This window comes from Oncorhynchus masou, chromosome 32, assembly GCF_036934945.1.
Source record: "Oncorhynchus masou masou isolate Uvic2021 chromosome 32, UVic_Omas_1.1, whole genome shotgun sequence".
Classification (NCBI taxonomy): domain Eukaryota; kingdom Metazoa; phylum Chordata; class Actinopteri; order Salmoniformes; family Salmonidae; genus Oncorhynchus; species Oncorhynchus masou.
The window spans coordinates 26,955,262-26,981,284 of record NC_088243.1 but is presented as its reverse complement, the minus strand read 5'-3'; the positions used below and the strand labels follow the sequence as shown (position 1 = coordinate 26,981,284).

Here is a 26,023-nt window from a genome sequence, read left to right as displayed (position 1 = left end):
GCGAGAGTGAGGCTGACCTTCAGTGAGTCGATGAGGTCCTGGACCAGGAACAGCCTACGGAGCTCCTTCATACAGGTGTTGGCGTAGAGCAGAGCCTTGTCAGCATATTTACCGATCTGATCCTGGGACAGAGAGATCTCCACCTCCAGATAAGATCTGTAGGGAAGAAGTACAACAGACTATTAGTGTCCAGGCTAAAGTGGCATTACAAAAAAGATGAGTGAATGTTTAAATGTCAGATTATTTAATGTGCTGAAAAAACACAGATCCTGTATCCTCCCTAACTCACTTGAATGGGTGCCCTTCATCGGTCTTCTGCACGGCCTGAAGCACAGACTTGTAGATCCTGAAGCTGATGCTGGCAGAGAGGGCGGCCAGGGTTAAGTAGGCTCCCACACTGACCACACTGAACTGGGTCAGAGAGAAGAGCAGCAGGAGCACACTGCCAAACACAGCTCCAGACTGCTTCACGTTCCTCCAGTAGAGCAGGTCAATGGCTGGGGGGAGGACAGAGACACGAGAGCAGAGTTAGGATCCAGTGTTAGACCCAGCATTACACACTACAGCAGGGATCTCTAACTGGCGGGCCGAATTTGGCCCCCCAACTTTTTTTGGGGGGGGACATAAGACTAAAAACACATCAGTTCCAAGTGATTTTATTCTTGGAAATCTGTTCCAAAGTATTACCATGCATAATAGAAAGAGATGTGATTGTACACAAATGTAAACAAGGTTTTAAATGTTTGTTTTAGTCAAATATCTGTTTGGGCTTCTTGCGGTCAATTTGCAGTCTACAAATTATGTTCTGGCCCCCTGATTATTCGCTCAAGAAATAAAATCGTCCAGAAGCTGAATCTAACTGATGATCCCTGCACGACAGTATGACCAAGACCCATGATTACAGAGACTGTATGATGACCCATCTGTGGGGTGACTGGGGTCACCCCAACATTACAAAGTATGACCCAACCGTAGGGTTAACTCAGCATGACACCGTATGACGCAACCGTAGGGTCACCCCAACATGACACAGTATGACCCAACCGTAGGGTCACCCCAACATGACACAGTATGACCCAACCGTAGGGTCACCCCAACATGGCACAGTATGACCCAACCGTAGCGTCACCCCAACATGACACAGTATGACCCAACCGTAGGGTCACCCCAACATGACACAGTATGACCCAACCGTAGGGTCACCCCAACATGGCACAGTATGACCCAACCGTAGGGTCACCCCAACATGACACAGTATGACCCAACCGTAGGGTCACCCCAACATGGCACAGTATGACCAAACCGTAGGGTCACCCCAACATGGCACCGTATGACACAACCGTAGGGTCACCCCAACATGACACAGTATGACCCAATCGTAGGGTCACCCCAACATGGCACAGTATGACCCAACCGTAGGGTCAACCCAACATGACACAGTATGACCCAACTGTAGGGTCACCCCAACATGACCCAGTATGACCCAACCGTAGGGTCACCAACATGACACAGTATGACCCAACCGTAGGGTCAACCCAACATGACCCAACCGTAGGGTCACCCCAACATGACCCAGTATGACCCAACCGTAGGGTCACCCCAACATGACCCAGTATGACCCAACCGTAGGGTCACCAACATGACACAGTATGACCCAAGCGTAGGGTCACCCCAACATGACCCAGTATGACCCAACCGTAGGGTCACCCCAACATGACCCAATATGACCCAACCGTAGGGTCACCCCAACATGACACAGTATGACCCAACCATAGGGTCACCCCAACATGACACAGTATGACCCAACCGTAGGGTCACCCCAACATGACACAGTATGACCCAACCGTAGGGTCACCCCAACATGTCACAGTATGACCCAACCGTAGGGTCACCCCAACATGACTAACCGTAGGGTCACCCCAACATGACACAGTATAACCCAACCATAGGGTCACCCCAACATGACTAACCGTAGGGTCACCCCAACATGACACAGTATGACCCAACCGTAGGGTCACCCCAACATGACTAACCGTAGGGTCACCCCAACATGACCCAACTGCAGGGTCACCACACCACCACGTTGTGATATCCTTTACAGCAGTGATCCCAGGGTACCCCAGGCAGTTAGGTCAGATAACCTCAGAGGCCCCTGACGTGTGGGATTTTGCTCTAACCTATGTTTTATTGTGTTTGGTTGAGCTGTCGATTAAACGGAGGAGTGAATGTGCCAAAGTGAAAACCTTTCTATCCGGCTTCTTTTCGCATATATATATATATCTCGAGGCCGTACTATATATATACTACCGTTCAAAAGTAAGTTTTTTTGTCCATTAAAATAACGTCAAATCGATCAGAAATCCTGAAAGTATTTCACTGTAAGGTCTACACCTCTTGTATTCGGCGCATGTGACTAATACAATTTTATTTGATCTGATCTATGGATTTCACATTACTGGGAATACAAATATGAATCTGTTGGTCACAGATAACTTAAAAAGTAGAGGCATGGATCAGAAAACCAGTCCGTGTCTGGTGTGACCATTTGCCTCATGCAGCGCAAGATCTCCTTTGCATAGAGTTGATCAGGCTGTTGACTGTGGCCAGTGGAATGTTGTCCCACTCTTCAATGGCTGTGCGAAGTTGCTGAATACTGGCGGGGACTGGAACACACTGTTATATGCGTTGATGCAAAGCATCCCAAACATGCTCAATGGGTGACATGTCTGGTGAGTATGCAGGCCATGGAAGAACTGGGACATTTTTAGCTTCCAATAATTGTGTACAGACCCTTTTGAAAACATGCTAAAACATGAGGTGATGGCAGCAGATGAATGGCATGACAATATGCCTCAGGATCTCATCAACGTATCTCAATGCATTCGTTGTCCATAGCTTATGCCTGCCCATACCATAACCACACCGCTACCATGGGGCACTCTGTTCACAACGTTGACATCAGCAAACCGTCGCCCACATGACGCCATCTGCCTGGGTACACCTGAAACCGGGATTCGTCCATGAAGAACACACTTCAGTGTGCCAGTGGCCCTCGACGGTGAGCATTTGCCCACTGATGTCGGTTACGACACCAAACTGCAGTCAAGTCAAGTCCCTAGTGAGGTTCGACGAGCACTCAGATGAGCTTCCCTGAGGTTACTGACAGTTTGTGCAGAAATTCTTCAGTTGTGCAAACCCACAGTTTTATCAGCTGTCTGGGTGGCTGGTCTCAGACGATATCGCAGGTGAAGAAGCCGAATGTGGAGGTCCTGGGTTTGCGTGGTTACACATAGTCTGCTGTTGTGAGGCCATTTGGATGTACTGCCACATTCTCTAAAACGAGGTGGCTTATGTTAGAGAAATTAACTTTCAGTTCTCTGGTAACAGGTCTGGTGGACACTTCTGCAGTGAGTATGTCATTTGCACGCTCCCTTGTGTGACAAACCTGCACATTTTACAGTGGCCTTTTATTGTCTCAGCACAAGGTGCACCTGTGTAATTACCATGCTGTTTAATCAGCTTCTTGATATGCCTCACCTGTCAGGTTGATGGATTATCTTGACAAAGGGGAAATGCTCACTGACAGGGACGCAAACAAGTTTGTGCACAAAATTTGAGAGAAATAAGCTTTTTATGCAAATACAACATTTATTTTCTTTCAGCTCATGAAACCAACACTTTACATTTAACTAGGCAAGTCAGTTAAGAACACATTCTTATTTACAATGACAGCCTAGGAACAGTGGGTTAACTGCCTTTTTCAGGGGCAGAACGACAGATTTTTACCTTGTCAGCTCGGGGATTTGATCTAGTGGCCCAACGCTCTAACCACTAGGCTACCTGCCATGTTCAGTACACATCCAATTCAATGGTATATTAAAAGACTGGCACCATGTCTTGCTATTTATGGTTTTTGGGCATAAGACTCAGTATGTTTTCAGCCCCCAACAAAGACGGCAGAGGTTTGTCACCCCTGGATTAGGCCTGAGTCAGTGTACCGTTCCAGCTCAGCTCAAGTGACCCCCACAGCCCTCTCCTGTGTTGGCTGGAAACACAGGCTTGTTTCCATGAGAAAAGTGTCTGGTTCACCCACAGTTGTGAGCCAGCTCCTCCACATCCAGTGACTGTGGCACAGTGTACATTCATGTATTTCAATGTTCAACTGTTGATGTGACACCTGCAAGCCCTCTGTTTTACGAGGAGGAGGAGACAAAGCCTGTTCCAAAGAGTTTGTGCTCCTGTTCCATAGAGGAGTGAAAAACGGCTGCGTGCTCTGGGTGTCTTCTCCTTCCTCCCTAAGCCCTCGTGCCTGCCCATCCGCCTTCCTGCTCTAATTTTAGCTGTGGAGCTGTGAGCGGCACAGAGATGATGGCCATCTTGATTTCTAACAGGCATCTATGGATGCCAAAAAGGTGTTCTAAAACTGGGTGCTGAAAGGACTCTAATTTTACCACCACTGACCCTCTCACTTTGTGAGGGGCGGGTGCACATTTTGCCATACCCCCATAATCATCTGCCCAAATCACCAATACTGAGCTTCCCTTCTCAATAACCAATACGGACTAACCTCTTTCCCTGTAATCAATAACTACTCAGAAACTCACTATGATTTGCCATTTATCTACTGTATTGCTTAAAATGGAGATGCAAAAAAATAACAATTCACACACGCACCAAGCGAAGCAGCCGTAAAACAGACAGGCAGGACAGCAATGCCAGAGAGACTTGACATACAGCAGCATATGTGCATTGTGATCTGATCTACAGATTGCACAAAGAGAGAAAAGCTTTAGCTAGTGCAGTAGAAGCGTGTGTACTGACCTGTGGCTCCCATGGCTGAACAGGGATAGAGGCAGCTGCTTTATCCACAGACAAAAGGAGAGCATGAAGGGGGAGTGGCCACAAGCACACAGGCTAGTCATTGGTCTGGGGGTGGGTTAAGGGGATAGGTTGCCAGAGACCTGAGCTGCGATCCAGCACACACTCGTACACACACCCTCTCAGTGAGCTCTTTTAAGACTGCCAAGCAAGGGCAAAAATAAAGTGACTATCTTATTCAAAATGGTGGCTGGGTATCTCCCTCCACCAGACAGGAAGATGGAATTCTTTCCCATCATTTATTCTCATATCTATAACCTGCAGCATGTGACTTCATTGGCAGTATACCATCTACTGAGTGGGTTTCTCAGCAGATCTGCAACGTCTGTGAGGGTGTTATATGACCTTACAGTGAGGATGAAAGATGCAGACTGAAATGTACTGCTCTATTAAAATGCTTCAGCTCTGTGAGCACCTGCCTGGTGTAATTACCATAGCTACGGTGCTGCATTTTCTCCCCACTCACAGATAGAGAGGAGGAAGGAGAGAGAATGAGAGAGATGGAGGGAGAGAGCGAAAGCACTCCCTGGGGGACTGAGACAGATTCACTTGCTCTGAATATGTGGAATGAGGGACACGTAACGTGTCTACACCGACACACCCAGCCTTTATTGTTCAACACAAAAGGACAAAGGGACGGTTTAACAGGAAGCCGTCAAAACAACAGACACAAACGTCATAGACATGGTTTCTAAACGCTGCTGATAGAATCTGACACGGTTTAAATACCATAATAAAGGCTTAATGGAGTTTGATGGCTGAGTTTGGGTTGTCATCTAAAATGCCAATCCTTGAATCATATTACAAATCATGCAATTGTCTGGAACTAGCCTACATTTTCTTTTACTGACAAAATACTGCCACCCAAGAGAAGAAAACAAAACGTGTTTTAAAAAACGTGTTTTGCTTATTCTTTTCAAGGAAGACTATTGGTGAATAATACCGTTTTCAAACTAGATGGTAATTTTGCATTAAGTTAAAAAAAAAATCTGGTTAAAAGTATTTTTGTGGTAGTTGAACCAATTGATTGGTTGAAACTATTTCTGTTCTGATTTCAGATCTGGGTCGCAGAGAAGTAGATTTCATAATATCTTAGAAGATATTTCTGTTCCGATTTGAATAGCAGAGAAGTAGACTAATATTTAATACACCAGGTTGTTAGGAAAGTGGTCAAAGTAGTGGCTGTGTCAAAAGTTACATGAATTACTGATTGTGTCATTCTTAGAATGTGCTCCCCCTGTGCTGTAGTTAACAAATTCAAAGTTTCAAGGCAGTCAGTGGGAAGTTAGCCTACTACAGTTGGGTGATGTTAAGATACAGTGCCTTAAATCACAGCTTTATAAGATTTCCCAAGCTTTAAACATCCCAAGGAGCACTGTGCAAGCGATAATATTGAAATGGAAGGAGTATCAGACCACTGCAAATCTACCAAGACCTGGCCGTCCCTAAACTTTCAGCTCATACAAGCAGAAGACTGATCAGAGATGCAGCCAAGAGGCCCATGATCACTCTGGATGAACTGCAGAGATCTACAGCTGAGGTGGGAGACTCTGTCCATAGGACAACAATCAGTCGTATATTGCACAAATCTGGCCTTTATGGAAGAGTGGCAAGAAGAAAGACATTTCTTAAAGATATTCATAAAAAGTGTTGTTTAAAGTTTGCCACAAGCCACCTGGGAGACACACCAAACATGTGGAAGAAGGTGATCTGGTCAGATGAAACCAAAATTGAACTTTTTGGCAACAATGCAAAACGTTATGTTTGGCGTAAAAGCAACACAGCTCATCACCCTGAACACACCATAACCACTGTCAAACATGGTGGTGGCAGCATCATCATGGTTTGGGCCTGCTTTTCTTCAGCAGGGACAGGGAAGATGGTTAAAATTGATGGGAAGATGGATGGAGCCAAATACAGGACCATTCTGGAAGAAAACCTGATGGAGTCTGCAAAAGACCTGAGACTGGGACGGAGATTTGTCTTCCAACAAGACAATGATCCAAAACATAAAGCAAAATCTACAATGGAATGGTTCAAAAATAAACATATCCAGGTGTTAGAATGGCCAAGTCAAAGTCCAGACCTGAATCCAATCGAGAATCTGTGGAAAGAACTGAAAACTGCTGTTCACAAATGCTCTCCATTCAACCTCACTGAGCTCAAGCTGTTTTGCAAGGAGGAATGGGAAAAAATGTCAGTCTCTCGATGTGCAAAACTGATAGAGACATACCCCAAGCGACTTACAGCTGTAATCGCAGCAAAAGGTGGTGCTACAAAGTATTAACTTAAGGGGGCTGAATAATTTTGCACGCCCAATTTTTCAGTTTTTGATTTGTTAAAAAAGTTTGAAATATCCAATAAATGTCGTTCCACTTCATGATTGTGTCCCACTTGTTGTTGATTCTTCACAAAAAAATACAGTTTTATATCTTTATGTTTGAAGCCTGAAATGTGGCAAAAGGTCGCAAAGTTCAAGGGGGCTGAATACTTTCGCAAGGCACTGTAGCATCGTCTACTGACGATGATTGACAGCCATAGTCGATGGTGATGACACAGTGATGTGACAGATGATGGTTTAGCCTTTTAACTTTACTGGCGCTGCGCAGTGAAGAACGGCGTCTCGCGGCACACAGCAGGGGAGCACGCAAGTGACATTCCAGAGGAATTGGCCTTTTCCTATTTTCCAAAGCCTATTTAAATAAATACTTTCTGTTATATACAGAGCGCAAGAGAGAAATGTAGGCCAGTCAGAGAGAAGAATTCCACCCAAGCAGCGCAAAAGGTCCAGTCAGAAAATATTGTTTCTCTCTCTCTCTCTCTCTGTCGGACACTCCTTGACTTTCTTGTGTCTAGCTGTAAAAAAGAATTGGTTGCCTATATTCCCCTCTCTTTCCATTCAATAGGCTATGAATAGGACTTTGGGCTACAGGCTACACTCATGATTGTATGCATCGCTTTCCCCCGATCAAACAATGAAGGTAACAGAGTTAATAATGAGAGAAAATAAACAATATCAATAGCCTATAGAAAACAGCTAATGACCAGTTTAATAAAGTTTAAGCTTATTAAGAAAGAGATGATCCATGCGGACCAAGAAAATCCCTCTACACGAAGTTGAAAACCAAATGGCCAATAACCTATCCTCCTACTAGGTCTATCATAAAGCTTTAAGAGAAGTTAAAGTTCCCAAATGTTCTAGCCTAAGAAGGTGTTGTCCTAAAGTTGCCACTTTCAAAAAGAACAAGTATGAAAGTCTATAGCCTAGGCTATTCTTAAATCACAGCTTTATAAGCGATAGTTTGTGCTATTAGACTATTATTTATTTATTCTTTTACAATTATTTTATGAGGCAAATAAATCCACTATTATTCAGTTCTGAACGTGGTAGACTGCCTCTATCCAGCCCATGATGTTAACCTTACTCACTACGATAACATGCTGACCACACTGCTCGTGTTGCAAAATAAATGTACACATACATGTTATTCAATCATTGCGTGTGCGTAGCCAGGTGCTAAAATTGAACATGGTTCTATTTGTGATGCTTAATGCGCTGCAAGTTCCGCCTTTCCTATCTCCTCATTGGTTTTTAGGAGCATATCCCACGTGGGTGATTGAAAGATGAACTGAGGTCCACACTCCAGTCCAGTTGGTGGTGGTAATGCACCTTCAAGTTGGTTGCCAACCTCCATATAAAGTCCAAAGAAGAAGAAGAAGCCTGAAGTAGGAGAGATCACTAGAAACAAACTCGGTTTACCATTTTATCTGTGGATGAATTGTCAGAGTAGAGGACCATGACTTGCATTTCAGGTAAAATAACAACCCAATGTTTATATCCCAGGACAAATTAGCTAGCAACAGCACGCTAGCTAGCGAAATTTCTATAAATGTTTGCTTATCGACCTGTCCCCAAATTAATATAATTGGTTCAGAGATCGTTTTGACATTTCAACCATCTGGCGTCGGAGGACGTTCCTTATCAGACTGTCACCGCTCCGTCATGTGTGCGACACACATACCTATTCCATGCTGGAGCTCCTCCACCAGAAAGGAATATTATTAAATATTTGCCTGCACTTAGCCTTGGCCTAGGCTTTCAACAACTTTATATGTCATTATGATTCGTCCAGTTGTAGCATTCGATTAGCCCAACGGTTTAGTCAAGTATTATTTATTGGTTGGCCAATAGGGGTCAATACCATCGTATGTGATATACACTGAACAAAAATATAAACATGCAACAATTTCAAACAGTTTACTGAGTTACAGTTAATAAATAAATTCATTAGGCCCTAATGTATGGATTTCACATGCCTGGGATTACAGATATGCATCTGTTGGTCACAGAAACCTTAAAAAAGGTAGAGGCGTGGATCAGAAAACCAGTGACTATCATTTGCCTCATGCAGCGTGACACATCTCCTTTGCATAGAGTTGATCAAGCTGTTGATTGTGGCATGTTGTACCACTCCTCTTCAATGGCTGTGTGAACTGGAACACGCTGTTGTACATGTCGATCCAGAGTATTCCAAATATGCTCAATGGGTGACATGTCTAGTGAGTATGCAGGCCATTGAAGAACTGGGCCATTTTCAGCTTCCAGGTATTGTGTAGAGATCCTTGCAACATGGGGCCATGCATTATCTTGCTGAAACACGAAGTGACTGTGGCGTATGAATGGCATGACAATGGGCCTCTGGATCTCGTCACGGTATCGCTGTGTATTCAAATTGCCATTGATAAAACGCAGTTGTGTTCATTGTTCGTAGCTTATGCCTGCCCATACCATAACCCCATCGCCACCATGGGGCACTCTGTTCACAACGTTGACATCAGCAAACCCTCACCCACACCACGCCATACACGCTGTCTGCCATCTGCCCGGTACAGTTGAAACCGGGATTAATCTGTGAAGAGCAAAATTCTCCAGCATGCCAGTGGCCATCGAAAGTGAGCATTTGCCTAGTGAAGTTGGTTACGACGCCAAACTGCAGTCAGGCCAAGACCGTGGTGAGTACAACGAGCATACAGATGAGCTTCCCAGAAACGGTTTCTTACAGTTTGTGCAAAAAAAATTCAGTTGTGTAAATCCACAGTTTCATCAGCTGTCCGGGTGGCTGGTCTCAAATGATCTTACAGGTGGAAATTGTTATGTACTTGAGTGAAGACCCAAAAGCGGTTTTAACAGAAACAGAGTTCTTTTAATGAAAAAACAGGAATGGCATAGATCCTCTTCCGACGTTGTCAATGGCACAATAGAATACCCGCAGAGAGGGTGACAAATGAAACATAAAGTCCCTCTGATGAATAGCTGGGTAGCGGCGACAGGCTGCAGGTCGCTCTGGGTCGGTGCGGGTCACAGAGGAACGGTGGTAGCTGATCACACGTAGCATATGATGAACTGGACACGGTGCAAACAAAAGATAGTTAGTAGAGTGCAGGATGCACCTGCCAGGCAGACTCCGACAGGATAGGACTAGGATGAAGCAAACGAGACGATAGCTTGCTTCTGGCAAGAGAAACACAAACGAGAATCTGACACCGAAAGTAGCAGGAACAGAGAGAGAAATAGAGACCTAATCAGAGGGAAAAAAGGGAACAGGTGGGGAAAGGGTGAATGAGCTAGTTAGGGGAGATGAGGAACAGCTGGAGAAGGAGAGAAAGAGAAGGTAACCTAATAAGACCAGCAGAGAGAGACAGAGTGAAGAGAAAGGACAGGAACAGACATAATAAGACATGACAGAAATGCCATATGTGGATGTCCTGGGCTGGTGTGGTCTGTGGTTGTACGTGATATACATGACGGCTTATGGTAGAGAAATTAACATTCAATTCTCTGGCAACAGCTCTGGTGGACATTCCTGCAGTGAGTATGCCAATTGCATGTTCCCTCAAAACTTGAAACATCTGTAGCATTGTGTTATGTGACAAAACTGCACATTTTAGAGTGGCCTTTTAGGTGCATCTGTGTAATGATCATGCTGTTTAATCAGCTTATTGATATGCCACACATGTCAAGTGGATGGGTTATCTGGGCAAAGGAGAAATGCCCACTAACACGGAGGTAAACAAATTAGTGGCACAACATTTTAGAGAAATAAGCTTTTTGTGCATATGGAACATTTCTGGGATCTTTTATTTCAGCTCATTAAACATGGGACCAACATTTTACATGTTGTGTTTATATTTTTGATCAGTGTACAGTACCAGTCAAAAGTTTGGACACCTAATCCAGGGTTTTTCTTTATTTTTACTATTTTCTACATTGTAGAATAGTAGTGAAGGCATCAAAACTATGAAATAACACATATGGAATCATGTCGTAACCAAAAAAGGGTTAAACAAATCAAAATATATTTTAGATTCTTCAAAGTAGCTATCCTTTGCCTTGATGACAGCTTTACACACTCTTGGCATTCTCTCAACCAGCTTCATGAGGTAGTCACCTGGAATTATTTTCCAACAGTCTTAAAGGAGTTCCCACATATGCTGAGCACTTTTTAGCTGCTTTTTCTTCACTCTGCGGTCAAACTCATCCCAAACCATCTTAATTGGGTTGATGTCGGGTGATTGTGGAGGCCAGGTCATCTGATGCACCACTCTCCTTCTTGGTCAAATAGCTCTTACACAGCCTGCACAACATTTTAGAGAAATAAGCTTTTTGTGCATATGGAACGTCTCTGGGATCTTTTATTTCAGCTCATGAAACATGGGACCAACAAATATATGTACCCATATATATATATGGGTACATAATCACTATAGGACAAAGGTTGGCGTCACCTGCTTACTGTTGACACGGTTACTAAAACAGCTCCACCCTTTGATTGGCAAAATATATTTCTGTTCTGATTTCGGACTTGAATAGCAGACAAGCAGAGGGACATTTCATATGCTCTAACCTTTTGCCTAAGTTGTTGGGAAAGTGGTCAAAGTAGCTGATTTGTGTCTAAAATTGCATTGTTTACAGTGAATGACCTGTTGGAAGTCATGTGACTGTCTAACAATGGGGAATGCTTTAGAATGTTGAAAAAAGTCCCATTTATGTGAAGTTTGGGGGAAAATAATACAAAAAGCTTAATAGGTTAAAAAGCATAAAATACACTGCTCAAAAAAATCAAGGGAACACTTAAACAACACAATGTAACTCCAAGTCAATCACACTTCTGTGAAATCAAACCTTCCACTGAGGAAGCAACACTGATTGACAATAAATTGCACATGCTGTTGTGCAAATGGAATAGACAACAGGTGGAAATTATAGGCAATTAGCAAGACACCCCCAATAAAGGAGTGGTTTTGCAGGTGGTGACCACAGACCACTTCTCAGTTCCTATGCTTCCTGGCTGATGTTTTGGTCACTTTTGAATGCTGGCGGTGCTTTCACTCTAGTGGTAGCATGAGACGGAGTCTACAACCCACACAAGTGGCTCAGGTAGTGCAGCTCATCCAGGATGGCACATCAATGCGAGCTGTGGCAAGAAAGTTTGCTGTGTCTGTCAGCGTAGTGTCCAGAGCATGGAGGCGCTACCAGGAGACAGGCCAGTACATCAGGAGACGTGGGGAGGCCGTAGGAGGGCAACAACCCAGCAGCAGGACCGCTACCTCCGCCTTTGTGCAAGGAGGAGCAGGAGGAGCACTGCCAGAGCCCTGCAGATGACCTCCAGCAGGCCACAAATGTGCATGTGTCTGCTCAAATGGTCAGAAACAGACTCCATGAGGGTGGTATGAGGGCCCAACGTCCACATGTGGGGGTTGTGCTTACAGCCCAACACCGTGCAGGACGTTTGGCATTTGCCAGAGCACACCAAGATTGGCAAATTCGCCACTGGCGCCCTGTGCTCTTCACAGATGAAAGCAGGTTCACACTGAGCACGTGCCAGACGTGACAGAGTCTGGAGACGCCGTGGAGAACGTTCTGCTGCCTGCAACATCCTCCAGCATGACTGGTTTGGCGGTGGGTCAGTCATGGTGTGAGGTGGCATTTCTTTGGGGGGCCGCACAGCCCTCCATGTGCTCGCCAGAGGTAGCCTGACTGCCATTAGGTACCGAGATGAGATCCTCAGACCCCTTGTGAGACCATATGCTGGTGCGGTTGGCCCTGGGTTCCTCCTAATGCAAGACAATGCTAGACCTCATGTGGCTGGAGTGTGTCAGCAGTTCCTGCAAGAGGAAGGCATTGATGCTATGGACTGGCCCGCCCGTTCCCCAGACCTGAATCCAATTGAGCACATCTGGGACATCATATCTCGCTCCATCCACCAACGCCACGTTGCACCACAGACTGTCCAGGAGTTGGCGGATGCTTTAGTCCAGGTCTGGGAGGAGATCCCTCAGGAGACCATCCGCCACCTCATCAGGAGCATGCCCAGGCATTGTAGGGAGGTCATACAGGCATGTGGAGGCCACACACACTACTGAGCCTCATTTTGACTTGTTTTAAGGACATTACATCAAAGTTGGATCAGCCTGTAGTGTGGTTTTCCACCTTAATTTTGAGTGTGACTCCAAATCCAGACCTCCATGGGTTGATAAATTTGATTTCCATTGATAATTTTTGTGTGATTTTGTTGTCAGCACATTCAACTATGTAAAGAAAAAAGTATTTAATAAGAATATTTCATTCATTCAGATCTAGGATGTGTTAATTTAGTGTTCCCTTTATTGTTTTGAGCAGTGTATATCAAAAGTATGTAACCACACTATTCCAGATCTGTCTGAACGTTTTAAAGTTTGAATGACGTTTCTATCTTAAACGGTGTAGGAGGGATGGAGTGCTCATAATAACTAGCCAATAAGTCAGAAGTATGGTAGAGATTTAGAATGAGACGTTTGCAAGTCCCATTAATAATTTGTTCAGCATCTAATTCCCTTTTATTAGGCTTAGCGCTAGATAGCAGGCTTTGCTTTCACATTGGTACTGCACAGTAAACAATTGGTATAGGCCTATAGCCTATTTCACAGAGTGAGTCACGGGTGAGGTTCTGTCAAGCTCTCTGGTTTGTAGAGACCCTGGGGATTACTGTCCTGCCCAGCCAGCATGAACACAAGATGTTGAACCAAAACGTACAGTAGGTACCGTGGCACGCAGACAAACCCTGATCACTGATACAGGCCTGTATGATTTCTGCTTCTGATACTCAACAAGCTGATGCAATATTCCTCATTCTTCAGATTTGTAGTCAGATTATGTTCTACATTTTTAGGTAGAGGCAGAGTGAACCAGTTTGAGCCTGACCCGGTTAGACCACTAAAGTCAACGACACTGGCTCAAACCATGCCCCAAGCCAGCATGATCAAACATGTATCCAAACCTGTGTCTTTGCTTCAACAGCTTATTCAAACTAAAGAACATCCAACTGGTCAATTTTATAATTTATCTGTGTGTGTTTTGTGTGTGTTAAGGTGAAACTCTATGTTGGACCAAGGTGTATCATTGTCAATGCTAATATGGCTAAGATTCACTAGCTAGCTAACCAACAACTGTAACAATGTATTTGAGAAATTATGTATGTTATCAACAAGCTAAGTGAAACCAGTCTGTTTTGCCCCATAATTGCGCACGCGTCACTTTTGTTGCTAAACAACCAACCCTTCTATAGTGAAAGCTCAGAGAATACAAGCTATTATGCTCACAACTCTGTGACTGAATGAAAGGAACTGGTTATTGTTCAATGAAAATAAAGTATCCACATAGACCTGTGTGGCTCCTTCTCTGTATATTTTATAAAGAGATTTATAGGCTATTAGTCTTGCATTTTAATTTGGAGATTCTATTCTCCATTTTAAATCTTAAAATCACTCAGTTTCATTCACAGGTAAGGAAAAGGCAGACCAACCAACCCCATCTCTCTCCTACAATAAGCATGGCTGCAATAGAAAATGACAGCCAGCTGGAAAGGCAAGGAGGAGGAAGGGACACCATTTTCTCTCCTCGTCAGGCAATACTAATGCACACCATGATGGAGAAAAAGGCAGACGGAGGCTGTGCCTTTCTTTCCCAGTCGCTGCAAGGTGCCCTGGCAGCCGATGGATGAGACTGATGTAATTAGGATGGGTGTGGCCTGGTTGCCATGGAGACAGTCCGTCAGTGCCATCCGGATGCTCCAACAGCCTCGCACACAAAAATAGCTCAAAGTCTCCGGCATGAAAACAGCTCCCCCACAGAGCGTCACACTGGGAGGGCGATAACAATGACACACCTTGGTCCAACATAGAGTTTCACCTTAACACACACACACACACACACAAAACACACACAGACACTGAACAACAGACGTCTCACAGCATGTATATATACATTCGTCATCATAATCAGCAACGTCTCACAGCCACCCACCCTCCCACCCTCTTTTTCCCCTTTGTCTCACACGGCACACAGAGAGCGTGATCAGGGCGTGTCTGCTGTGAGACGGGGGGACGGGGGTAAATAGCTAAGCCTGTTCACCCAGGCCCCGACTAACACACACCTTGGATACCACCACGACCATACATGCAACATCCCCCTTTCACACAAACACAACTAGAGCTTTGCACTCGCAGCATAAATAGACTACATGTGCACCTCATACATACACACAAATCAGATCACCACTCACAGCCTAGATACACACACTCCTAACACACAAACAGAGACAGAAAATCCATTCCTTACTTAGATTTACGTGTATTTTGGGTATATGTTGTGAAACTGTTAGATATTACTTGTTAGATATTGCTGCACTGTCGGAGCTAGAAGCACAAGCATTTCGCTACACCCGCAATAACATCTGCTAAACATGTGTATGTGACCAATAAAATGTGATTTGATTTACACAATAAACACAGCAAACACATCAGTACCCTGGCCTTTCCAGCTACTCCAGGAGCACTCCTTCTTGATACCGTCTGCAGTGGCCTGCATGCTGATGATCAATCTCCCTGATTTTCCTTTCTCTTGGTCTTCTCCGTTTTCTTCTAGCTCTTCTTCTTCTTGTGCCACTGATTCACTCACTCATCTCACAAAGGCATGAATAGTTGGAATGATGAGATGCGGAGACGAGAGGGAGGGAGTCAAGGTTTCCAAGGTACTGCTGGCTCGCGGAAAAAACAGAATGATGCTGTGGAGCAGTGTTAGCGAGAACAGAAGGAGGAGAGGGGGTGTGTGTGGGGGGGGGGGTGATCGAATAAACGCCACACCACAGTCGCTACTGCAGCAAATCATCCATGCAATGATTTAGTGCGGGGGGGTAGGCATCCCTTCACAATAAAAGTCCTCATGCTTATCCTGATTCTCAGAGCAGACTAGGTGGTGGGCTGGGAGTTTGGTAGTGAAAGAGTTAACCAACATGCCCTTTGATTAAGCTCAGTCGGAAGCAGGCAGGTGCACTGTCATACTTCCTAGCCCACCCCTCATGCTTCCATTTTTGGGGCTAGTTTCTTCATGATCAATATTGTATAGAAGATCATTTACGGATAAGGTGCCAGATTGAAATTACAATTGAAGCAAATCTGACGTCATCCTTCACAGCATTGAGACTGTGGGTAAAAGGTTTTGTGTTAAGACTGAGGATTCTATAGGCTACTGCTGGGGAAGGGACCTAGCGTAGCTAAGAAATCATCTAGCAAATAGTCAATTCCTCTGTCCTTTGTTTCTACGCTTTGTACAAAATAATGTTTAAGCTTGTGGTCAATATGACACAAATACCGTAGTTATTTTCAATATGTCTCACTAATTATTGAGCAGCTTAAGTGCTTGTCTTTTTAATAACACTGTAGCCTACAGGCATAGCCCTCAAAGGTTGACTGCTTTATGGCTGTGGTTCAGTTTGTGCTTTAGGTCCCACCAGGATGCATTAGCAATGCAAATGACCTGACAAAGCTCTAGGGCGTTTCCATGACAGCGAAGGCTGAAAATATTTAGGATATCTCAGATTGTTCTGGCAATTCTCACAAATAAACGTCATTAGGAGGAAGGATGTTTGACATGCTTTTTACATTTGTATCACAAACAATTTTTGAGTGGCCATTTTAGGTCCTTTTTAGACCTATGCATGTCTCCTGTTAGACCCTATGATCTGAGAACTGTACATGATACAGACAACATCTTGATGTCATTATACTCCTTATAGTGTGATCTAAAATATGGAGTATGTCTTGATTCTGAAATATAAATCTTTCACATTCATTTATTCAACATTAAAAATATGAATATCTGAAAAGTACCCTTTCTGATTTTGTTAATTTTAAGACATTGTTTGGAACGATATACTCTACAAGTACATCACATTTCCAGAGTGGGCTCTCTGCTACATTGTACATTGTATGAGCACCACCAACACAGTGAATGGGAAATGGAATTCAAAGGGTGATTTGCTGAATGAGTAATTGTAGAGCAGGGCTGTGACTTCATGAAAACTTAGATCACAGAGGCCTATAATAACTCATAAAATCAATCATAAAATCAATCATAACATCTCTTATGCATCCCACATCTCAATACCACATAAACAACATATTTGGTCTTGCCCACATTAAGTACACTTTTTAAACCAACCAGGGATTTTTGTAAGGCAACAAAGTCAGATTGCAGCTCTAACAACACCTGGTCTACAGTTGGGGCAATGGCAGTTAATTACCTATAATATCAATTTCTAGGTATAAAACGGGTCATATCATTAAAATTACCAGAGAGCCCACTCTGGGAATTTGACGTGTTTAAAGAGTAGATTGCTACAAACAACATAATATTTTTTGAATGTGAAACATTTTAATTTCAGAATCTAGATATACTCCAAATTTGAGACAACACTATAAGGAGTATAAGTACACCAAGATGTTGTATCAAGTACGGTTCATGTACAGGTCTAAAAAGGGCCATAATTGACACTTTCATATGATTAAAAAATAAATAAATTGTGATACAAATGTACAAACCATGTCAAACATTACTTCCTTCCAATGAAGTTACTATGTGAGAATTGCTATAACAATCTGAGATACAAAAAAATATTTTTGGGCTACGATGGCATGGAATTGCCACAGTGATGCATGTAGGAGCTGAGTCCAACACAGACAATACCACGTCTAAACAGAGTCTGTGTGCTTGGATAGAGAATAACTATATCATCAGGATTTTGAATGTTAACATTGACCCCTCTATTTCAGTGACATTGGTACAGTCAGTGCACAGACAGCCTTGTCGACATCCCCCTCACACTTTCTGCTTGCTGCAGCTTTGAGAAAGCTCTCTACCACGGCAACAGCCAATGGGCAAAAAATATATGAGCCTGTGATGTGCGCTCCCCCTTGGACGGTGTTGCCATGGCAACTTCTGCGGAGCTGCGCATGCCGTGGTACATAATGTCTGCTCTGCTTGTTTTCACTCTCCAGCGTACACACGGACCTCTCTTATAGTCTATGGTGCCCTGCACCACCTAGTGGTGGAGGAATATCAACTTCATCAAATGGGTTGACCTGCTTTTAGAGATTCGAGAACCTTCTTCTGTGGTTGTCTGTTTGTAAACACCAGGAGAGGGGAGGGGCTTCGACTTTTCCTCAAGCACATCAGATGTTTTCATTTCTCTTTATTCTCCCCATCTGAATAAGGAATGTCAGTTACATACTATAGGTGGATATTGTGCTATGACAGCAAAGGAACCATAAGATAATAAGTGAACTGTGATATTTTTGTCACTGCATCTATCTGCACATCAAATGAATCCTCCTAAGCGTAAATTGATGTGTGTGTGCCCCAGATTTGACATCACAGGATTACATAAACCCACTATTTACAACAAGGATGAAAAAGAAGCAAACAGTTGTCTTTCTTCTAAGTGCCAACACAAAATGTCCGGCTTTACACACAGAGAACTATCTGGCTCAATGTGGTGCAAAGTGATCTCTGGCGTGATCTGTGATGATGTCTGTCTGAAAGAGTTAGGAGACAGATGGCCTGTTTGGGATGTGGGAGTGAGAGAGTCAGGGCTGTTTCAAAACAATTCTATACATATCCAATGAGAGTGAGGGATAAGTTGATATCTTTAAAGATGTAGAGGCTCAGCCTCTGTTGATTGTCATCGTAAAAATGCTGGCCTCAGACATGTTTTGTAACTATAGCCTACCACCAGAGGGAAGCAGATCTTGAAATCATGCAGCAGCTCAAAATCCAAGATGCTCACACCCACCACAGCACAGAGAGAACAGAACTAGCCGTCTCATAGCAGCCCTTTTTATTTCCAACCTTGTCAACACAGCCGAGATAACAACACTCTTTGACCTTCCATGCTATCTCTTCTGATGCATCACACACTCAGGGCAGTAAAAACAGTGCATGAACAACCTGCTGTATTAGAGGGATTCCATTGTCATAGCAACAGCCTGGTAAAAGACATGCAGTTACTAGTGTTAAAAAACGGCAAACCACACAGCCACTGGATTCTCCACTGACAAACAAATGCACCGACAGATACCGTACAACCTGTTTGATAAGATGGTAGTGAAATTTCTGGAATGTTGTGATGAAATATAATGCAAAGGCAACACAACTGCAACAAGGAAAGATATAAAGATAACACGGCTGCAAGGAGGGATAATAGTGTAGTTAGGTAGGTTTATCACCACAGATTGTATGTTGGAATGCAGGCTATAAGAGTTAATGGGCAGAAAATAAATAGGCTACAGAATACCATATCAAATTCTCTATCAACAGATGAGGACAAGTTGATTAATTACAGGACTTACCTTTCTGTTTGTCAAAGCCCTCCATAAAGACTGGCGCAGCAGGTTTGGTCAGGTCTCCCTTCCCCTCAGTGATGTGCTTGTCATCCAGGAGGGGCCTCTCAGACCTCACCTCCGGGGGCACGGCAGCCGTGGGGGGCTTGGGCTTGGTGGGGCAATCCTCTTCCATCTTCATGTGGCTCTTGCTCTTGTCATTGGATGATTTCATCATGGAGCTTGTGACAGGCTCGGCTGGAACCACCTCTGGGGCAGGGCAGGCGGGGGGAGCAGCGGTGGGGATCAGAGGTGAAGGGGTGTTGCCCCCCTGTTTGGGGCCGGACCCCTCTCTCTTGGGGCTCTCCTCATTGGCAGACTCGATGAAGAGCTCACTGTCCAGCTCAGCCTCCCTCTCCTCCCTCAGGATGCTGTAGGATATGGGCCCCTTAGCGCTGGGGGGATTGTCGAAGGGGTTGCCAGTCTGGCTGAAACCTCCCTTGCTGCGGGGAGGCTGCTCAAAGGGGTTGTTACTGGATTTGGTGCTGGGGGGGCTCTGCAGGGGAGGATCCTCAGAGACCAGCTCTATCTCAGAGTCCCCTGACTCTGCACTACTGCCATCCTGCTCCCTGGTCTTGGTGGAGCCTGGGGTTGGCTTGCTGCTGGGGACAGCCTTGAACAGTTCTTGGGACGGAGATTCTTTCTCTGCACACACACACACACAGAAAGAGAGACAGAGAGACAGAGAGAGAGAGTCAGGGTCATCTTTAAAATGTTTTTGTCCTTTTATGATGTGTTGTAAACCTTAAAACCTTACATTTTTACCAAACTTGAAATACTGTATTTCAAATCATAGCTAAACCATAGTCCAAGACCATAGACCATGTTGATAGTGAACTCTCTAACTCACTAGAACACAGTAGGAGAGTGTGGGTGATAGCTACCTGTTGGGGATGCATTGGGGGAGGAGTTGGGGCTGTCGTCCTCTGGCTCAGAGAGTGTAACCGTGGGAACGCCCTGCAGGCCCAGGCTGAGGATGTTGTCAGACACATTGGCCTGCGGGGAGGTGGGTTTGGCAGAAGCAGGGGGGTGGGACTCGGTCAGGGTGATCTTCACAGGGCTAGCGGTCTGAGGGGTGCCCAGGTTACGGTAGGAGCGGTAGTCAGACAGCTCCTCATCCTCAGAAGGCTCCTCTACGTAAGGGAAGGAGTGCGAGTCAAGCGCCGGGCCCAGGTTCTCTTCCTCTTCCTCCTCCTCGTGTTCTGCAGGGCTCTTATCCATGTAGCCTCCCAGGGAGTCCAAGCTAGACAGCCCAGTGTCTACTAGGCTATGCAGGGGCCCCTGGCTCTGGTGCTGGTTGTGGACGTCATCACCATGGCTGATATCCATGTAGTTGTAGGCCTCGGTCTTTGACTCGGAGCCCCCCAGCAGGGACTTGGGCATCTCATCAACCAGGTCAGTGATCGTCTTAGTGTTGGAGGAACCAAAGATGCTGTAGGAGTCGAAGGTGTCCTGGGAGGAGGGGCCAGAGGAGAGCTTCAGATCATCAGACAGGTAAGAGGCATCCTGGCCTGAGGGATGGCTCTGATTGGACAGGAGTGAGGTGTACAGGTCACCATCATCACTCATGGGCTTCCGGAAAAGGTCAGACAAGGCGTCACCTAGAAGGAGAGGATGGACAGTGGATTTAATCACAGACCTCAATTGGATAAGGCAAACTTAAACAAATGGAAAAGCGGATAGATGAAATAGGCAGAAGATAGCATCACAGGCAACATAACATGTCATTCATATATTTCAGTCAACAGTGAACTGGGGCAAATATGACAATGCTGCGTTAGAGTTGAAATTCTTCAAAACACGTTCCAATCAAGTTGCAATGTTGAATTGACAATAATAACAGGATTATGTTACATATGTGTACTCCAGGCCTGATAGTGGATATGTGTGGGATCATAGGGAGAGTATGGGAATCAGTTGGGAGATCTGATGGCGGTGCAGATCCATGATGCAGCACTAACAGAGGGTACTTGTGCCCTGAGCCATACAAAGGGGGATTGTTCAAACCCCCAAACTCATCCCGCCAGCTAAAAATCCTCAGACTGAGGTACGGGGGATGGGTTCTGTATTCAAATAAAATAAAATTGTATTTGTCACATGCACTGAATACAACAGGTGTAGACTTTACCGTGAAATGCTTACCAACAATGCAGTTCAAGAAATAGAAAATATTTACTAAATAAAATAAAGTGAACAATTACATAAACAGTAACACAATAAAATAACAATAACGAGGCTGTATACATGGGGTACTGGTACCGAGTCAATGTGCGGGGGTACAGGTTAGTCAAGGTAATTTTACATGAAGGTAGGGGTAAAGTGACTATGCATTGATAATAAACATCGAGTAGCAGCAGTGTAAAAACAAAGGGGGAACGGGGGTGTCAATGTAAATAGTCCGGGTGGCCATTTGATTGGTTGTTCAGCAGTCTTATGGCTTGGGGGTAGAAGTTGTTAAGGAGCCTTTTGGACCTAGACTCCGGTACTGCTTGACTTGCGGTAGCAGAGAGAACAGTCTATGACTTGGGTGACTGGAGTCTTTGACAATTTTTTGGGCCTTCCTTCCTCCTTCCATTCCCATCTCTCGTTTGTATTCAGAAATCTCCTCTGACAAGATGGCCGATTGTCACTGAGGTACACACACATACTACTGTACCCTATCATTTTCTGTGTGACTTTCCACCTACGGTATGGCCTGTCCAGTATGTCATGAAGGCTACCACAGTATGAGAGCATTGCAAAATGCAAAGGCATCCCAATAACAGTAGTTACGAAAGAGTCATCTTTTGTTACCCTCCATGTGTCGTCTACCGGCAAAAATAATGTGAAAATAAATATTTAGTTTCAGTGACCTCAGTAGAAAATATTTACAGTGGAGACAGCCAACATTTTTGTGCAAAGTTATTGCACAGGGCATTTCCATAGAAAATTACCCATGAGCACCAACATGTGAAGTTCATAGGAACATATCAAATTGCGTGTCAAATCAAATCAAATGTTATTTTTCACATGGTTAGCAGATGTTAATGTGAGTGTAGCGAAATGCTTGTGCTTCTAGTTCGGACAATGCAGTGATTTGTATTTTTTTTACCTTAATTTTACCTAGACAAGTCAGTTACGAACAAATTCTTATTTTCCATGACAGCCTAGGAATAGTGGGTTAACTCCCTGTTCAGGGGCAGAACGACAGATTTGTACCTTGTCAGGTCAGGGATTTGAACTTGCAACCCTTCTGTTACTAGTCCAACACTCTAACCACTAGGCTACCCTGCCGCCCCAACGAGTAACCTAACCTAACAATTCCACAACAACTACCTTATACACACAAGTGTAAAGGGATGAAGAATATGTACATAAAAATACATGAATGAGTGATGGTACAGAATGGCATAGGCAAGATGCAGTAGATGGTATCGAGTACAGTATATACATATGAGATGAGTAATGTAGGGTATGTAAACATGAGTGGCATAGTTTAAAGTGGCTAGTGATACATGTATTACATAAAGACAGGAAGACACAGTAGATGGTATAGAGTACAGTATATACATATGAGATGAGTAATATAGGGTATGTAAACATTATGTTAAGTGGCATCTACTTAAGATAAGAGTCTATATTTTTGGTAAATGAAGAAATAGATACATTATTCAACCTTTTTCAATCTTAAAAATTAGGCATCAGTAAAGGCTCTGATTTCTAGATGAGCAGATGGAAAAGGGGACTTAAAAGGCATCAGAATACATCAAAACACAATAATGTTGACATAAAGGCCCCTGCCAAGTACCAACTAATATCGACTCATCCTATTTTGGAGAAATTGTTTACCTTCTGTAAGTTTAAGAAATATTGCCTTGTACCTTGTAATTCAGACACCAAAAACTAGTGGTGGAAAAAGTACCCAATTGTCATACTTGAGTAAAAGTAAAGATACCTTAATAGAAAATGACTCAAGTAAAAGTGAAAATAATTTCAAATTCCTCATATTAAGCAAATCAGACGGCATCATTCTTTAAACATGTTTTTTGACGGATAGGCAGGGGCACATTCCAACACTCAAACATCATTTACAAATGAAGCATTTGTGTTTAGTGACTCCGCCAGATCAGAGGCAGTAGGGATGACAAGGAATGTTCTCTTGATAAGTGCGTGAATTGGACCATTTTCCTGTCCTGCTCAGCATTCAAAATGTAACTAGTACATTTGGGTGTCAGGGAAATGTATGGAATAAAAAGTACATTATTTTTTAATTAGGAATGTGATTTTGGATTAGGAAGTTGTCCAAAATATAAATAGTAAAGTGAAGTACATTTTCCTCCAAAAAACTACAGTAGTACTTTAAAGATTTTTTACATAAGTACTTTACACCACTGCCCAAAACTAGCATATCTTTAAGATATTATTTAATTTCTCTCCCTCATGAGGGAGGATGATACAAGTCCAAAGAAGTAACACGTAATGATAGACCTAACAATTAGTTATAGTGATTTTACTGATTATATAAATTTTGTTTATGAATTATTAAGAGATTAAAACTTGTAATTCCATTACCAAATTGGTAACGGAATTACTGAAACTGAATTGGGTCACCTGCTACTGTCCTCCCTTCTGGCATATGTTATGTTTAGCTCATAACTATTCCTTGTCTTTGTTGTCTGCTGGTCAAACCAAGAGGGTCTGGACAACCCTTCTCTCTCTCTCTCACTCTCCCTCTCCCTCTCCAGTTAATGTCACCTCCCCCAGCTCTTACTACCCATAAGCACCGATCGACACCGGACATCCATGGACGTTGAAAAGTAGGCAACATTTTGTCAGTTCCCCCTGGTCCACAGACCGACCGGACTGGACCCAATTTGAACCAATCATAGACGTACAGTATGTTTCATAATTATGAATAGCACAGTACAGTGAGTAGAATACAGTATATTGTACTGTACTCTACCAAACTCTACTCTGCTATGCTGTATTGTACTGCACTGTACTCTACTGTGCTGCGCTTTCCAAACTTGTGAAACATAAGAATGACATTCCTATCCATAATTATGCATCTCTGTGTAGTACAGATCAGGGACCAATGATGTAATTCCGTTACCATAATTCCGTGACCTGGTGTGAATCCACTTTACTTACTGTAGTTCCATAATCAAAATAGATTTTTTCAAACTCAAGATGCCATGCCACAGCTGATACCCCATTCTTTCTGCAGACATCTTTGAATCTTAATTGGTAGCAGATATTTAACCGTTTTTGGAAAACATGTTTGCATAATAATAAAATAAAATCAATGGTTGGCACACAATTTAAAGTGAAAAAAACTGAGTCAAAGCACAATGCCGTTACCGTGGCATTGCCCCACACAGCTTGCACAGACAGTGGGGCCCATTGCTGGAATGTGTGCTGTGTTTGCACAGCTGAGTGCAAAGCCTAGTTTACTCCCCCACTAACTGTGCTGTGAGCGCCTCCCCTCGCTCCCCAGAGCTGCTCTCCACTCTTTACCTCTCACTGGGCAGCAGTACCTCTATAAATAGGCTGGATCCAGCTGCTGGGGTAGGTGAGGATGAGGGGGTGGGGGAGGGGTGGGGGATTTACATAGGAACCTTCAGGCTCCCCCAGAGGATGTAGGCTGAATACCCTACGGGTCAGGATGTCCCGTCCTTCCCCATTAGGGTTGCACATTTTGGGGAATATTCAGAGGTGGAAACTTCCGTGGGAATAAACTGGAATATATGGGAATTAACGGGAATATATGGAAATTAACGGGATTGTATGCAAATTATTATTTATACTTAAATGTAGATGTGTTTTGCATTAGATATATTTACCATATAATATGAGGCCAGAAAGATACACCTTTTACCATATAATAAGTAGACATAATTGCAAATGATTAAATCCTTCCAAAATTAATTTTAAAAATGACTTAGTTTGATGTATTTCAGAACTGCAGAGCAGAGTCTGAACATCAGACAGGATGGCATTGTCTCCCTAAATCTGTGCAATGGCTACTGCTATAGGTTTCAGGAGTTTTGGACTGCTTACCACTCTCTCCCAAAATGCATCATCCAGGAGGATCTCGACGGGGCTTTCCATATCGGCGGACTGTGATACGGCCATTTCTTGGAGAGACTCCTTCCCCTCCAGGAGACTGTCAAACATGATGACAACACCACCCCAAAGGGTGTTTCTGAGCAGCTTCAATGTGGTGCTCTTATTATTCTAACTTTCCTTGGTGAGGTAGATTACTGCTATTACTTGATGACCCTTCACATACCTAACCATTTCCTTGGCTCTCTTGTAGAGTGTATCCATTGTTTTCATTGCCATGATGTCTTTGAGGAGCAGATTCAATGCATGAGCAGCACAGCCAATGGGTGTGATGTGAGGGTAGGAC

General features: G+C 43.8%; 1 protein-coding gene across 3 annotated transcripts in view; it reads right to left on the bottom strand.

Moving 5' to 3' along the window:
• LOC135525812 (reticulon-1-A-like) overlaps positions 1 to 26,023 on the bottom strand; it is a 44,737-nt gene that overhangs the window by 3,481 nt on the left and 15,233 nt on the right. The window contains exons 2-5 of one of the 3 annotated variants that reach the window (XM_064953697.1): positions 20,517 to 21,233; positions 19,603 to 20,277; positions 290 to 497; positions 18 to 156 (exon numbers count right to left, since the gene is read on the bottom strand). In XM_064953697.1, the coding sequence (XP_064809769.1) occupies positions 18 to 156; positions 290 to 497; positions 19,603 to 20,277; positions 20,517 to 21,233 (1,739 nt within the window). Of the gene's footprint in view, positions 1 to 17; positions 157 to 289; positions 498 to 4,821; positions 4,928 to 15,723; positions 15,988 to 19,602; positions 20,278 to 20,516; positions 21,234 to 26,023 lie in introns of those variants that run through there. The other 2 variants (XM_064953698.1, XM_064953699.1) reach the window with 2 other exon arrangements.